The 16539-nt window shown below is 41.1% G+C and overlaps 1 protein-coding gene across 1 annotated transcript; it reads right to left on the reverse strand.

Annotated features, from left to right (window-relative positions):
* Nucleotides 1-12649: 12649 nt before the first annotated feature.
* Nucleotides 12650-16273, reverse strand: LOC131898844 (zinc finger and SCAN domain-containing protein 4-like). The gene is made up of 3 exons (XM_059250117.1): nt 15881-16273; nt 13428-13587; nt 12650-13341 (listed from the first exon to the last, which is right to left on the reverse strand). Exons 1-3 carry the CDS (start codon nt 16271-16273, stop codon nt 12650-12652), a joined length of 1245 nt encoding a protein of 414 aa, XP_059106100.1.
* Nucleotides 16274-16539: the final 266 nt, after the last annotated feature.

Here is a 16539-nt window from a genome sequence, read left to right on the forward strand (position 1 = left end):
ACACCAGGATCTTCAGATATATTTTGGGTACAACAATTAACAGAGGGCCGGCCTATACTCAACCTCTCCTTGGAGGGGAAGCAATTTTCGGGGATTCTTGATACAGGCGCTGATGCTACCATTATAGCAAAAAAATACTGGCCTGATTCATGGCCACTGGAACCCACTGCCACACATTTAAAGGGAATAGGCCAAATTCAAAATACATTACAAAGCTCTAAATTTTTAAAATGGAAAGACCCTGAGGGAAATACTGGAACAATAAGGCCCTTTATAGTTGAGGGGTTGCCAACCAACCTGTGGGGAAGAGACATTTTGACACAAATGGGGGTTATTATGATGAGTCCCAATGATAAAGTGACCCAAATGATGCTAAAGACAGGCTTTTTGCCTGGCAAAGGGTTGGGGAAGTTTGAACAAGGACGAACTCAGCCCATCATGCTCACCCCTAAGCTGGATAAAAGGGGATTGGGGACAGACCTTTTTTCCTAAGGACCACTGTTCCTCCTGCACGCCAAGCCGATAAAATAACTTGGAAGTCAGATGATCCGGTTTGGATAGATCAGTGGTCGATGCCTCAAGAAAAGGTACAGGCTGCCCTTCAGTTGGTGCAGGAACAGTTAAAACAAGGGCATCTTGAACCTTCCACATCTCCATGGAATACTCCCATTTTGTGATAAAGAAAAAGACAGGAAAATGGAGGCTATTGCAGGATCTCAGGGAAGTAAACAAAACCATGGTCCCCATGGGAGCGTTACAGCCTGGGTTGCCATCCCCTGTGGCCATTCCCAAAAAATATTTTAAGATAGTCATAGATATTAAAGATTGTTTTTTCTCTATCCCCCTGCATCCTCTGGATTGCAAACGCTTTGCCTTTTCTATACCTGTTGTGAATCATGTTGGGCCTAACCCTCGATTTCAGTGGAAAGTATTGCCCCAAGGAATGGCCAATTCCCCTACGTTATGCCAAAAGTATGTAGCTCAATCTATAGATCCAGTGAGGGTCCAGTACCCTGAAGTTTATATTATACATTATATGGATGATTTGTTAATAGCAGGAAAATCTGAAGAAAAAACACAAAATGTAGCTCAAAAGATAATTATCACACTTCAGGACCGAGGATTTCATATAGCTCCAGAGAAGATACAAACCCAATACCCCTTCCTGTTTTTAGGGTTCGAGTTACACCCGGACCTCCTCTATACACAAAAAATCCAGATTAGAAAAGATACACTTCGTTGTCTCAATGATTTTCAAAAGCTTTTAGGGGATATCAATTGGCTGCGACCCTATTTAAAAATAACCAAGGGAGAGTTACGCCCCCTTGAGGATATCCTCAGAGGAGACTCCGACCCTCAATCCCCTAGATACCTTACGGTGGAGGCAGAGAGGGTGTTACAAAAGGTTGAAACGGCCATCACTCAACAACACACGGGATATTTTGACCCAACTCTCCCATTGTATTTGATCATCTTTTCTACAGATTTTGCCCCTACAGGCCTGCTTTGGCAAGAGTCCGTACCTTTACTGTGGGTACATCTTCCTGTTACTAAAAGAAAAATCCTTCCTACTTATCCTTCCCTGGTTTGCCAATTGATAATGTTAGGAATAAAAGCCTCCACTCGATACTTTGGACATGACCCTGATATTATTGTTATGCCATATGATAAAGAGCAACTTGAATGGTTATGCACCCGTAGTCCTAACTGGGCCATTCTTGTCTGCACCTATGAAGGGAAACTTGACACACAAATGCCCAGTAACAAACTCCTACAATTCTTCTCCCTCACTTCTTTTGTTTTTCTTAAAAATACCCGAATGGAGCCCATCCCGGACTCCCCTGTGCTTTTCATAGATGGGTCAAGTAATGGTAAAGCTGCTTATGTCCTCAATGGCCAAAAGAATGTTATGACAACCCCTTTTAAGTCAGCTCAGCTGGTGGAGCTATATGCTGCCCTTGCTGTCTTTAAAAATTTTGAAGATTGTTCCTTTAATTTGTATTCAGACAGTAGATATGTGGTAGGGGCTTTACAGGCTTTAGAAATGGTCCCAGTAATCCAACCCATTACTCCCACCTTTCAAATGTTTTCTGAATTACAAAAATTAATACGACAAAGGTCACTACCCTTTTATGTTGGCCATATTCGTGCCCACACAGGCCTACCTGGACCCCTAGCTCAGGGAAATGAACTTGCCGATTCTGCTACGCGTTCTATCTTGATTTCTCATTTGGAACATGATCAGGTAGCAGCTGCTCGTGAGGCGCACCGCCTTCATCACCTCAATGCTCAAACTTTGAGACTAAGGTTCTCAATTACTAGAGAACAGGCTAGGGAAATTGTAAAAAGCTGCAAAAATTGCCTGATGCTCTTACCTGAACCTCATTATGGAGTAAACCCCAGAGGGCTTATTCCTGGACAACTATGGCAGATGGATGTCACCCATGTTCCTTCTTTTGGCAAATTAAAGTTTATACATGTTACTGTAGATACCTTCAGTGGATTTATTTGTGCCTCTGCTCATAGTGGAGAAGCCACCAAAGATGTTATCAATCATATGTTACATGTCTTCACAGTGCTAGGTCAGCCGAAATGTATAAAAACTGATAATGGTCCAGGATATACTAGTAGCAAATTCAGACAATTTTGTTTACAATTAGGAATTAAACACATCACTGGAATATCCTATAACCCTCAAGGCCAAGGTATCGTGGAGAGAGCTCACCAAACTTTAAAAAATACTCTTAATAAACTTAGCTCACAAGAGACATTATTTCCCCTTAAGGGAAACCACAAAGCTCTGCTTTCTCATGCCCTATTCGTATTAAATTTTCTGACATTGGACGCTTTTGGAAAATCTGCGGCTGAGCGACACTGGCACCCAGAAACCAAACAAGGATATGCGCAGGCCCTTTGGAAAGATCCAATAACTGGAATATGGAGTGGTCCTGATCCAGTTATAATCTGGGGAAAGGGGTCTGCATGTATTTATGACTCCAAGGAAAATGGGGCTCGTTGGCTACCAGAAAGACTGATTAAGCTTTACTCTACACAGATTGCCTCCTTAGATTAAGGAAAAAATAACTGTTATGTCCAGGACACAATCCTGAGACAAAATTCTCTCTTTTTCTTTCAGAAATGCCTCCAGCTTGGAAAATAAAGGGAGCCACGGACATCTCAATGGCAGGACCTGTTCATCGCGAGCCTTGGAAAACCAACCCCTGCTTCATCCTTTGCTTACTACTCTTCCCCCTTCCCCTCTCCTGCATCTCCAAGGAAAGCCCCCATGCTATTAAAAAGCTTACCTGGCGAATTTTCACAGTAACAGGGGAGGAGGTCTGGAGCATTACTGCAAACCATGCTCCCTATTCCTGGTGGCCATCACTCACTCCTGACTTCTGTCAGCTGGCTGCAGGAGTGGATTCTTGGGATATACCTACTATTGGCCAACACCAGTTAAATGGTACAGGGGTTCAAACGATTCCAAACTGCAATCAATTTCCTCATAGTCCTAAAACCACTTGGACAAGCCCTTGTGGGACATTCCATGATAATGACCCTGCCATGATGACTGCCCCAGGCTGTGTTAGTCCTACAGCTCGTTGTAGGTTAGCACAATCTGACTTTTATGTCTGCCCTAAGGATGGTAGAAGCCGAGCCACGGCTGCTAGATGTGGAGGATTCAAGACCTTCTTTTGTGCTCGATGGGGTTGTGAAACTACAGGGGCAGCTTACTGGAAACCAACTTCATCTTGGGACCTTATTTCAGTTACAAGGGGATACAGTAAGCCTAGCACGAATAGACGTTTTTGCTTTGGCCCCTATACTGGGACAGCCTATAATCCAGGGCTATCATTACCTTTAAACATAACCTTCACCCCTCAGGGTAGGGCGAATCGAGAATGGCCCTCAGGAAAAACATGGGGACTCCGCTGGTATCTTGATGGTACAGATAAAGGAGTCATTTTCAAGATCTTGCTAACAATAGAAGACCTGTACCCACAGTCGGTAGGACCCAATGTAGTTCTCTCTGACCAAAAAGTTCCCTCCAATCATGAAAAGGTGCCATCACCTCCTTCCCCCTCACGTCATCCTCGTCCCTTTCCCTACCATATAGGCACCGTGACTACCATCGTAGACTCCAGCAATGACACTCTCCTTACTCCTTTTGGAGGAACAGGAGATAGATTGTTTAATTTGGTCCAGGGAGCTTATCTGGCCCTAAATGCCACAAATCCAAGCAGAACCTTGGGTTGCTGGCTCTGCCTTACCTCCAGTCCCCCTTATTATGAAGGAATCGCCTTTCAGTCTACTGCCAATAACCTAACTTCCCCGAGCAATAGGTGTCAGACTAAGCCACATAAACTAACACTCCCTGAAGTCTCCGGACAAGGTTCTTGTTTGGGCAAGATTCCATCAACCCTTCGTCACCTCTGTAAACAAACTCTGACACCCTATAAAGGGAGCTATTATCTCGAAGCACCCAACGGGTCCTACTGGGCCTGTAACACAGGATTGACCCCTTGCATATCTGCTCAGATATTTGATGATTCCCATGAATTTTGTGTGATGGTCCAGTTATGGCCTCGTGTCACTTATCATCAAGAAAGCTCAGTGATGGAATTCTTTGAGCAGAGAGGCAGATACACTCGAGAACCTGTGTCTATGACTATTGCCCTATTGTTAGGTATTGGAGGCATTGCTGCAGGAGTTGGTACAGGAACTGCTGCCCTCATGCAGAGCAACCACCTTATGCAGTTACAAATGGCTATGACTACTGACCTAGAGGCCATAGAAAGATCCATTTCTGCCCTGGAGAAGTCTTTAACCTCGCTCTCTGAGGTTGTGTTACAAAATAGAAGAGGTCTGGATTTACTATTTTTAAAGGAGGGAGGTTTATGTGCAGCCTTGAAGGAAGAATGCTGCTTTTATGCTGATCACACTGGGGTAGTTAGAGAATCAATGGAGAAATTAAGAGAAAGATTAGCACAAAGAAAACGTGATTTTAAAAATCAAAACAATTGGTTTGAGGGTTGGCTAAAGGGGTCCCCTTGGCTTTCTACTCTGATCCCCACCCTCCTGGCCCCCTTGATCATTTTCCTTCTCCTCCTCACCTTTGGTCCTTGGGCTTTTCAACGACTAACACAATTCATCAAAAATCAGATCGATTCGGCCCTATCAAAAACTGTTTCAGTACATTACCATCGGACAGAAACTCGAGAGGAAACTATTGAAACAGGTGAAAGGCTCAGGTTCAGTGGCCTACGAACCTAAAAACCCCTATAACTAAAAGCTAGAGGGTACTCAATGACGGGAATAGTATGGGGCCTGTGCTGGGAGCACAACGTACAGAGGTCGCCAGAGACCGGCTCAACATGGCACGTTGCCAGACAGGACTGCACCCCATATAGCCTAAGACAGGGGCCCTCTCGATTTATGACCAAAGCCTGCTTTGGCCATTTTATAGAAAGAAGGGGGAATTGTCAGGAGCCAAGTAGCCTAACTGATTCTCATGGGAAAAAGCAGTGTACCCAATCTTCCGTTAACAGTTTCAATAGCAACCATTCTTCGAAAAAGCTGTGTACCCAATCTTCCGTTAACAGTTTCAATAGCAACCATTTTTCAACAAAACCACAGTATGTACCTTTTGATCTACTCCCTGAAACATAATGGTTTGCTGTATGGTCCGTTGATCAGGCCTTGGAACAAAGAGACCTTTTCCTGAACCCTACCTTACCCTAACTTCCTCCTAGTAACTTTCCATACCCCTATCTACTTCTCCTAGCTCCTAGCATATATAAACCTGATTCCCCTTGCAATAAACGAGACCTTGACGCAACTCAGACTGACTTTGTCTTCCTTTACGCGCCTGGTCTCCTTTCTCTCTCACCCCCATTGATCTTTCAGGAGGTGCCTCCTCGGGTCTCATCAAATAACGTGGCCCGCGGGACGGGTCATGAAACAGAGAGAGAAGACACAAGAATAATACCATAACTTAGCAGTGACTGAGAAATATGGACGTATACCTAAATGTTTGCAGTCCCTGTGATTTTACTGTAATATATGTCCCCCACTCAGTGACTGTGGATACCCCAGGATAACACAGGCCATCTGTGAGGGTGCTTAAGGACTATTGTAATAAGTCAATAGAAAAATTTATCCTACTCTCCATACTGTGTTGATTAGCTTAGAATTATTACGGTCCAGGTTGTCATTGCCCAATAGTTACACTCTACCTTCCATTCCATGTTACCTTTCCAAGTTCAAGAGAAAGAGTTTTCAAACCAGTTATTTTAGCACTGGCCATTCAACACAAAGTTACCACTGCCTGTATAACCAGATGATAAATGTAGTGTCACATAAGAATACTTTTTAACTCCAGAAACATTCACATCTGGGACCTTCCCATGGTTGTGTGCTTCTTATAGTCACACTATATTGTCCACTATCAGAAAAAAAATCATGATAAGTTCACTCATAATAATAATACTTCAAAAATAATCAACACTCATGGAAGGTAGGCCAAATTATCACATTGACTTATTACAATTGTCTTTCAGTACCTTCACAGTTGGCCTGCATTATCCTACTCTACCCACAGTTATCTTTAGTGGGGACCTTACATAGGAGTAAGAACCAACAAGGAGGAAACAATGTTAAAAAATGTGTATATTTCTCAGTCCCTCTTTAGTTAATGAATTATACCTGTGCTTTCTCTCTCTGTTCAACAGACCTGGTTCTACCACAGATTCCCTTTACCAGACATAAGCACTTATGCAGACCTCGCCCTTCGGATGGATATTCCACCCAACCTGAAATACAAAGTATTCACCAGGCTTCATCATCTGTAGGAAGGTAGGGTCATAGGAGAGATACTGAGGATTAAGAAGCACTTGTAAGAGAGTCATGTCAAACCTGAGATAGAAGTCTGTGACCTCATCTCCCTCCAGAACTGCAATTTTCATTTCATCTGCAGTGACAATGACAGTGTTGGCTTTGGGAGACAAAATAATTCATGAAACTTTTCCAGACGCTCATTAACAAAGATACTTAAGATGTTCTGGTGAATATCTCCACAGAGGCAAAGTGTGGTTAGGAGGCATTGAGTTTTCATGATCCCTCAAGTCTAAGTCTCTTGTGGATGGCATTAGAAACTTTGAGGTCTGTTTCACAAGAAAGTTAGTGAAGTTTCTCTATCTCAGTGAATACAGGTTTCACTGACTTCTTGATCACAAATCAAATTAGTTTAAAACAGATTTATATAATTTATTACTTAAAATGTTTCTTTGATTATTTCATAGATGTGTATGCCTTTTAGTTCGTTGCACTTCCTTTGTCTACTTTTCAGTTTACTTTTCATACCCTCCCCCAGCATTCTCTCCAAATCTCATGTCTTCAAAACAAACACTGAGTCTACTTACTGAATATAGTATGTGCCTAATTCAGGGACACATATGGAAACACTGTTAGCCTCTTAAAGTTGAATACTCAAAGAAATCTGACACTTTGTCTCCCAGAAGCCATCTGTGACCAATAGCTAATATTCAGCCAGTAGTGGGACCTCCTGACCCCCTTCACTAACAAAGGCTTTAAAGTCCAGCACCCAAAGCTTTCTCCAGGTGTGCAAGGAAGAACCTACAAACAGCTAGAAAACTCTACTTATCTGAGGTTATGAATAAATCTACGCACACCATGCTCTTTCAGTCCATTCATTTTATTATTTTATGTAAGCTTCTGATCTCTCTGCTCATCTCTCTATGTTCTACTGCTTCTCAACATCTTCTTTTCAGCTCTCATTCTTAACTCCTCTCTTGTCTGACTATCCATACATTTCTAACAGAAGACTCCTTGCAATGCTGAGAAAAGTTTCAGAACTCTAAAATTCACAGCACATTCTTAGAATAGATGATAAAGAGCATAGCCTTTACCATGGTAATCCAAGCATCCATGGTCTGAAATAAGAGGGAGGGGGTGCAATGCTCAGAGTGACAAACTCCCTGAGACATAGCCATTTTTCAGGATACTTGGCAAGCAAAGAAACTGCAGGGTTTTCTTTGGGTGCTTTGTGATACTATCCTTTGAAAGACAACTGCAACTCTGACGTTGGGCAGAGCTGTAAAGTTTTAAACTCATGATTTACATACAGAGGTCTTTAGTTATAATACTAGTTTTAATTCTATGCATAAGTGGAGCAGAAGCATTTCAGGTCCAATGCCTCACTGATGAGCTATTGGCAGTTGACAACTACTGGATAAGGGAAATCATTATCTTTGGAGTTTGTAGTCACTGGTAGGTTTCCTACACTTGGTGGATGATCCTACACTCATGCTTGTTTAGGAAGCACTAAATAGTCTTATACGCTATCAAAAAGAATGACGGGATTTTAGAGATGGGTCATATGAAAAGCGATACAAGAAGGATTGGAGTGAACGAATAGAGGATATATAAAGGCTCATATTTCATTATATACCTGACTGAAGTTTCCAAGACATTTTCTAAAAAGCATTAAAAAAAACCACTGTGGATAATGATATAACAATTGCATACAATATTTTTAAAAATGGTGAGATGTATGTCATTTATTTGTTGAGTGCATTTCTTCTGGGTATGTGTAAGTTCTCCTGTGTGTTCCCATGAGAAATGGGCAAGCAAGTCATTCATTAGTGTCAGAGTCTTGGGAGAAGGGACCAGGGGTTCAGAAGATAAGGTGATAGGAGGACAAGGAATATAATGTTTGGACCTAGGTGGCTTTACAGATGAACTTCTGTGAGGTCAAGTCACCCTGGAAGTTATGATATAGATTTAGTCTAGGGGAGAAACAGAGCCAGGCAGTAGCGGCACACACCTTTAATCCCAGTAAATGGGAAGCATACACCCCCTTAATGCTTGGGAGAAAAAGGGATATAAGCTATGATGAGACAGGAAATAAAGACTTTCTTTGCTGGAGACTTTTGAGTTAGGACTTAGAGCTTTTTAGGCTGAAGAGTTCTAGAGGTAAGATATGGCAGTAGCTTTTTCCTTTGTCTCTCTGATCTTTCAGCATTTACTCCAATATCTGGCCTGGGCTTTTTATTAAAAGACATTTTAAGATTCGTGCAACACATGTCTAAGTGGCTATGCATACAGCATCATCACTGTGATTAAAAATCTCACAGATTGTTGTTGATGGTTAGTCTTGATCATCAGCCTGATAGATTTCAGGCTTTATATCTATATATCCATATATTATAAATATATTTATACTTATATATATAACAAATCATAAGTGTAATATATGTTTAATTAATAAAAAGAAAAATATTGTTTTCATTAATTCTTGAGTGAATGATTTCTAATATATATTATATATTAGATATAGATATAGATATATTATGATACATTTACATTTGTAATTTATTATTATTATTATTATTATTATTATTTATTAGATTACCTTACACAATATGGGCTTTGCCACTATAACAATGCTAGTGGGGACACATACCCTAATCCTGTCTAATCAAAAAAAAAAGCTCTTGGTCTAGTCGATGCTGATGAACTTTTTGTCTCAGGGATCAGCTCTTTGTCCAACTGGCGCTACTGGGCTCTGCCTCAATGAGCAGCTGCAGTCTTACCATGTGGTATATGGTGGTAGTGTGACCTGTATGCAGGATGTCTGCCTGTCTACTGGACTCTTAGTCCAGTTGGGTGCTGGCAGGCTCTATCTCAGAAAACAGTTGCAGTCCCAGAGGGTGGGTGGGATTTGAGGAGGTGGGGCTTGGGTTACAGGGTGTGATGGGGGATGGGAGTAGTCTGACCTGTGTGCAGGAGGTTTGCCTACCAACTGGCCTGAAACTGGAACTCCAATGAGTGAGAGTGTAGGGGCATAGGGTTGTGCCCCTCGGCCCAAAGCCTAAGGGGTGGGACGTGTTTTCGGGTATGAGGATAAAGACTCACCTCTTAGTCCCGTCGGGTGCTGGCAGGCTCTGTCTCAGGAAAAAGTTGCAGTCTCGGAGGGTGTGTCCTGACTGTTTTCTTAAGGTGACCCTTTTCCATCCATATTTACACAACATTGTCAGACCAGCCACTTCACTTGAACTGTAGTGTCTACATATGAGAGGCAATAAACTACACCTTCTTAGATCCAATGGAATTTCATCAATATTTGATACTTCATGTCTCTGAGAGTTAAGATTTTCTTGCAAAATGAAGAACTAAGTCTTCCTTCTGAATCCCAGTTTGTGGAATCAGCATGGTTTTTCTGATACACTTTATGTTACAAAGAAGTTCTCATGTGATTTATCTTCAAGAAATTTTACATATGTTTCCCTTTAAATGTTCTTATGATTATAGGCACTTGTGGCAGAAAAATATGGCCAGATTAATGAGTTTGATTTTTCACCCTAAAACGGTCTTTCTGAGATAGCCGTATTGTCCACATGTATATTTCTTGACAAATATTACTGTTGGTTTGATTACACAGGATTAGTGCATGTGTCCCCACTAGCATTGTGATTTGGATCCTTCTGCCTCAACTGCTTGAACACTGATTCTCTATCCTACTCATAATACACTAACTTGTTATTGCAATTACTCATGTTGTGGTGACAGCCAAACATAAAATTATTTTTGTTGCATCTTCATAACTGTAATTTTGATATTTTGATGAATTGTAATATAAATAGCTTATTGCAGGATATAGGATGCCTGTGTAAGGGTCACTTGGCCTCCAAAGCAGTTGAGACCCACAGGTTGAGAACAAGTGCATTTGAATGTTGGATTACACACATCTGCCACAATGGGCATCAAATACTGAACCTTTGATTTTACTTGGTGTGTGTCATTTTTTCATTTTGTTGTCTTTAGAAAAGCTCTCATGTAGGCAAGGTTGGCCTGGAACACACTATGTAGCAGAGAAGGACTGAACTTATGATCCTCCTGACCACATCTCCCAGGTACTATGGTGCAGGAATGCTCCATGCCATCAGGATATCTCATTGTTATCAGCTGAATTCTGTTTTCTGACACTCACATGTACAGGTCTTAACCCCCAAACCTAGGATATGACCTCATTTAGAAACATATGGAAAACTGTGGTTCTATTCCAAAATTCTCTAATCCCACAAAGGCTACAATCTCTAAAGATGAAAAGGCTAAGAAATACCCACCATCACAATCCAGGAATCTTTAATACTGAAATCTTGAGAGACTAAATCCCGCCAATCTACAAGTCTCATGAGGAAAAAAAAAAAAACAAGACTGGAGAACATATCATAAGGAAAGCGATCAGAAAGCCAAATGCTGGGGAATGGATCAGCCACAAGGTATGCCAACAATAAGAACTTCAAAGTGGCCAGGTGGAGATGGCATACCCCTTTAATCCCAGCACAGTGGGAGGAAGAGCCAGGCAAATCCCTTTGAGTTTGAGGCCAGCCTGGTCTACAGAGCAAGATCCAGGACAGGCACTAAAACTACATGGAGAAACCCTGTCTTGAAAAAAACAAACAAACAAAAAAAGAACTTCAGAGTCAAAATGTATAAATTGTATTGGTATTTATGTCAGCTCATTCTGTATTTTAATAAATTGAAGGCTCCTGGTGGCTAGCTGTAAGGCTGTACTACGTACATCAGGGGGATATCATGGTTTGCCACAACACGTCTACAGGTTACTTGAACTCAGCTAGGCTTCAACCTGGAAATCACCAACACATACACAGATGCCAACATCTCAATCAGCCTATGCTTGTCTTCAACTCTGCACAGAACCCTGTTTTACTATATACATATTAGTCCTTTTTCCTTTCTGTAAGATACTTTTAAAGTTCATTCATTGAAAACATTTGCCAATTGCCTTCTATTTGTCATTACGTGAGGTCAGCATCCACACAGCCCCCTCTATTCCACAAGTTTCTAGGGACCTGTTGATAGAGCTATGAAGATTACAGTGGGACTATAATGGAACTGATAGGGATGGCTCGTTTGAGCCACTGTGAGCAACTGAAGCTTTTTACTCTACATCAGGACCCTGTCCAACCTGTGGGGGCACATTCTTGAACATTAAGCAGTAATCACTCATAGCATGGGAGATGGCTGGGAGGGCAATGCATTTACATTGCAAGCCTGAGACTTGGGATTGAAACTTTAATGGGGTATCAAAGTCAGAGGGAATGGCAGGGCACTGACATGAACCTGTAGAGATAAGGGCTGCAGAGCAGAGAATGTTTGGAATCTGTAGTACCAGACATACTTACGTACAAAGCTCCTAACAAGAAAGACACTGTCTCAAACAAGGCAAAATTAAAGAACTGACAACACAGTCCTCTATTGTCCACTCATGCTGTGGACCTGAGGCAAAAAAAGCAGACAAAAACTCACAAAATCACAAGCACAAGCCACACAAAATATACATGAGAGGCAATTGTATTACAATTCCATTCATTTATTTAATATATATCAGGCAGAAATTATAAGCTATTTAATGCTTTAGAAAAATATTACTTAACATAAAACAGACTCATCTTCTTTATCCACACAGACAGATGGAACAATCCAGAAGTTACAAATCATGTCTTCAATGGTTACTTCCTGTTTAGAAGCTACATGCTTCCTCATCTACAGATGAAACAGTAAGCTGGAGCCCTGCTATCATCTGGTGAGGAAGGTACACAGTTCAGTCTGCTTTGTGGCAATTCCTCCGGTGACGGTGGTATGTGGATGACTGGCGGAAGCTACGGTTACACAGGGAGCAGGTGTAGGGCTTCTCTCCTGTGTGAATCCTCTCATGAGCTTTCAGATTGGTTTGATTGCTGAAAGACTTTCCACAAGTACTACATTCGAAAGGTTTATTTTCCTGGTGTATGACCTTATGTACTCTCAGGTCTGAGCGAGTATAGAAGCCCTTATGACATGTTTTACAGACAAATGACTTTTGCTTCTTGTGTATTCTCTGGTGGGTGGCAAGTCTACTGGGATATTTAAAGGTTCTGGGACATTCCTCACATTTGTATGTCTTTGGGTCTCTGAGGGGTCTCTTTTGGCGACCCCCACGTGTGGAGCTTGCATCATGATTCTGGCAGTCTTCTGTCTGCTCTGGACTGGAGATCATCTCTGGTTGTACCTCCATAGGGACATCTTCAGAAGAAGTTCCTCTATGAATTTCTTCCTGGTACCTAGAGGTGACTTGACTTGTTCTGCTTAAATCCAGAGGATTTCCATCAGAAACTCTTCTGTCTTTAGGTTCATTAAACTGAACTTGTTGGATAAGGGAAAGGGAGTCAATCTCATTTCCAGGATGTCTATCCCCATCATTTACATCACTAGTGCTCCAGCCATTGTTTTGGCCATCTTCCCAGTCTTCATGTCCTGTGGAAATAAGACAGTCTATGAAACTGTGCCCAGAAAAGATCCCGACACAACACCCTTCCTCTGTGCAGCTTCCTGACACTTACCTGTTGTCAATAACATGTCTTGGGGGATTGGCAAGGGTGTCCTTGCACTCTCTTGTATTGAACTTCTTGCTGATTGCTGCCCTTTCAGAAGGTTGATGGTTTCTTCTAAGGACATATTCTTAGAAAAGAGGGCTTCCTGCCCCTGCATGGAGACGTGAACCTGTAAACAAAGCCAGAGGACCATTACCAATGAATCTGTGGATTTGTGGATGAGTGAAAACCTGTCCTCTAACTGATTGCACAGGATCACTGAACTATGAGTTAGGTCATTTGTCTATCTCTCATCTCTAATGGTGTTATTCTGTCATTCACAAGTTATATTCTCTAAAGTCCTTATTCACAATGTATTTGCAAGTGTTGAGTCACTGTACCAAGGGAAAAGGTAAGGTTAGGTTTCTGCAATGTCTAGCCACAACTTATTCTTCACCTGGTCAATGCATTGAACAAGGAAAGGTATTCCTGTTCCAATCCAGAAAATAGAGACTTACTCCATCAAAAAAGGCTTCTCATTTTTTTCCAAGGAGTGTCCCCATTCCACCCAATCTAGGGCAACTATAATGAAATAGCTGGTTTACTGAGAAGACACCAAGGCTAGGTAGGACATATCAAGGAGGGAGGTAGTCTGGAGATCGAGAAGACCCAAAGGAGCCTGTAAAAATTCTGACATAGACTTGCCTGTGGGGCTTACACCTCTAGGGCCTCCTCTGTTAATTGATGGGTGTTATCTGTTCTAATATTTTTTTTCTGTTTAACAAAGAGTTGTATGGCTAGTGTTTCTCTGTATCTCCTTAATTTGTAGCTCCTTATTTTTCCTCCTTCTCTTGCACCCAGGATCTATAGTTATTAATCAGTGCCCAGAACCCTTAATATTTCTGTATTCTTTGTCTGAAAGATGGCTGCTATGCTAGAAGCTCCTTATTCAGCCTTTGATTAGTAATAGTTAGTTTTTTTCTGAAATTCTTAGGATGTCTACAGTAACTGTGTAATTGATGTCCTTTTGGTGTCCTGGTGTCATATTGGCAATTGTAACTTTCTGCTTTCATGCGATTAACTCTGACATTTTCATTCCCAGATAGCTGAGGATTTCCCATCCCCCGCTTCCGGCCATTAGTCTGTCAGTGGTCCCTATCTCTTACACTGTCACTTCACTTTGCTGTGGGAGTGGGTTGTATTTCCAATAGCTATATTTTTGGTTGCTAAATTTAAATACTAACTCTAGATAAAAACCCTTGGTTGATGATGCCCTTAGTATCATAGCTCTATTTCTAAGGGATGTTGTTTTCTATTATTAAGTCCTTAGTACAACTCACATCTGACTAAAACACTTCTAACACATATATTGTCTCCACCTAAACATGCTGTCTCTGCTGTTAGGAACGTGACAGCATTTTATTTGGAATTCAGTTTCAATCATGAAATGATCACTTAAAACAAAATCAAAAGAGTGAAATGTGGGATAAAACAAACTAAAATGACAATGTGTGCATAGAGTGAAAACCTGAAATAAACATCAGGGTGTGGTGGTGGACAGTTTTAATCCAGTACTTGAAGTGCTGGGAAAGTATAATTCCTCTGAATCCTACTCAAGCCAGTTGAACAAAACTCAGTCCCAAATGGGAAAAAAAAAAACCCTAACCAAGCAACCAAACAAACCAACTAATATCCAAATTTAAAAGTTTAAGGCAATAAGAAGTTATTTCAACCATGACATTTAGAAATGTATGAATGCGGTGTTTGAAAAATGTCACCACCTTGACCATTTCTGAGAGTAACTGAGAATTATGCAGACCTAGACATTTAAAGAAGTTTCAATGTAGTTACATCCAAATTAAGAATTTCAGTTCTAAAACTTTGAATTGCAGCCCTTTATTATTCATCAGGACTTTTCTTAGGGATGTGTTGGTGTTGAATGTGCATTTAATAGCCACATTTCAGCATCAGAAATCATATTCTACATTCCTGCACATTCAGTTTTTTACATAGGAACTTAATGGCATGTAGTAGACAATTTCGAAAACCATTAAGCCAAGTAGATCCCCAGTTTCCACAGCCCAGGTCCTGGAATAACAGGCTAGGTCTGAGAGCCAGAATTTTAAATGTGTCCTACAATTCCAACTAAATACTCATAATTACAATATAATCACCTAACTAAATGAGCCATCTTCCAATCCCAGCCAGGGTCTCTATTCTAAACACTTACAAGCTTTGCTCAAATATCATCTCCCAGTCTCCCTAACACCATGTAAAGAATTTAAATAATTGTATCAGTCAAAAGAGCCATGCCTTCTTGCACTTTTAAGCCCACATTTATAGTAATACATAATCTCCATTGTAAATATTTTGTTGGAGTGGGACAGCCTCACATATAAAATAACTACATCTTCTTACTTTTCCCCAAATATAAATGACTGTCTTGATTGCTAACTTAACCATCTCTCAACCAAGGTACTCACCATGACAAGAGGCTTCAAGCACTCATCAGTCAGACTCTCCATGAATCTCCCCATGTTTCTGCCATTTGATTCCCACTTCTCTTTCAAGATAGACTTGTCCTTGTAGTGCCCAGTTTTGAGAAACTGAGCCAAGACCAGCTGAGAAATCATCTGCTCCTTGCTATGCTTTTCTGGCTTCAACCAGGAGGTAAATGACTTCAAGATTGCTTGCAGCTCATGCTTTGCACAGGAACCATTGTCATTTGTGGGACAGTTGAGCTGAGCAGTTGAGGAGTTACAGATATCTTCTTCCCACTGTAGAGAAGTGTCCTGGCTTGGAATGAAGTTCCTATTGTCTAATACAAGGCCACTTTCTGGTGACTGGGGTTCAAAGGAGTTGTGTTGGGAAGCCATTCTGTTGAGACTCCTCAAAAAATTCAACTTTCTCAGTCAAGTATCTCTCTTGTGACTTGAAGATCTATTTAAGAAATTGGTGAATATGTTAAAGCTATAAATTAAAATGAACATAATTAAATAATAACAACTAAGAGTCTTATCACAGATGGTTTCTATCTTATTGAGGATTTACTATTGCTGTGAAAGACACCATAATCACAGAAACTCTAATAAAGGAAACATTTCATTTTGGTGGCTCACTTACAGTTCAGAGGTTCAGTCCC

Source organism: Peromyscus eremicus, chromosome 1 (assembly GCF_949786415.1).
Source record: "Peromyscus eremicus chromosome 1, PerEre_H2_v1, whole genome shotgun sequence".
Classification (NCBI taxonomy): Eukaryota; Metazoa; Chordata; class Mammalia; order Rodentia; family Cricetidae; genus Peromyscus; species Peromyscus eremicus.

What these genes read in the sequence shown, in the direction of transcription:
- LOC131898844 (XM_059250117.1), bottom strand. Translation starts at nt 16,273, where the DNA reads ATGGCTTCCCAACACAACTCCTTTGAACCCCAGTCACCAGAAAGTGGC. An exon ending in GCTTGAAGCCTCTTGTCATG is followed by an intron (nt 13,588 to 15,880) that starts GTGAGTACCTTG and finishes CTTTGTTTACAG; the next exon opens with GTTCACGTCTCCATGCAGGG. An exon ending in AGACATGTTATTGACAACAG is followed by an intron (nt 13,342 to 13,427) that starts GTAAGTGTCAGG and finishes TTATTTCCACAG; the next exon opens with GACATGAAGACTGGGAAGAT.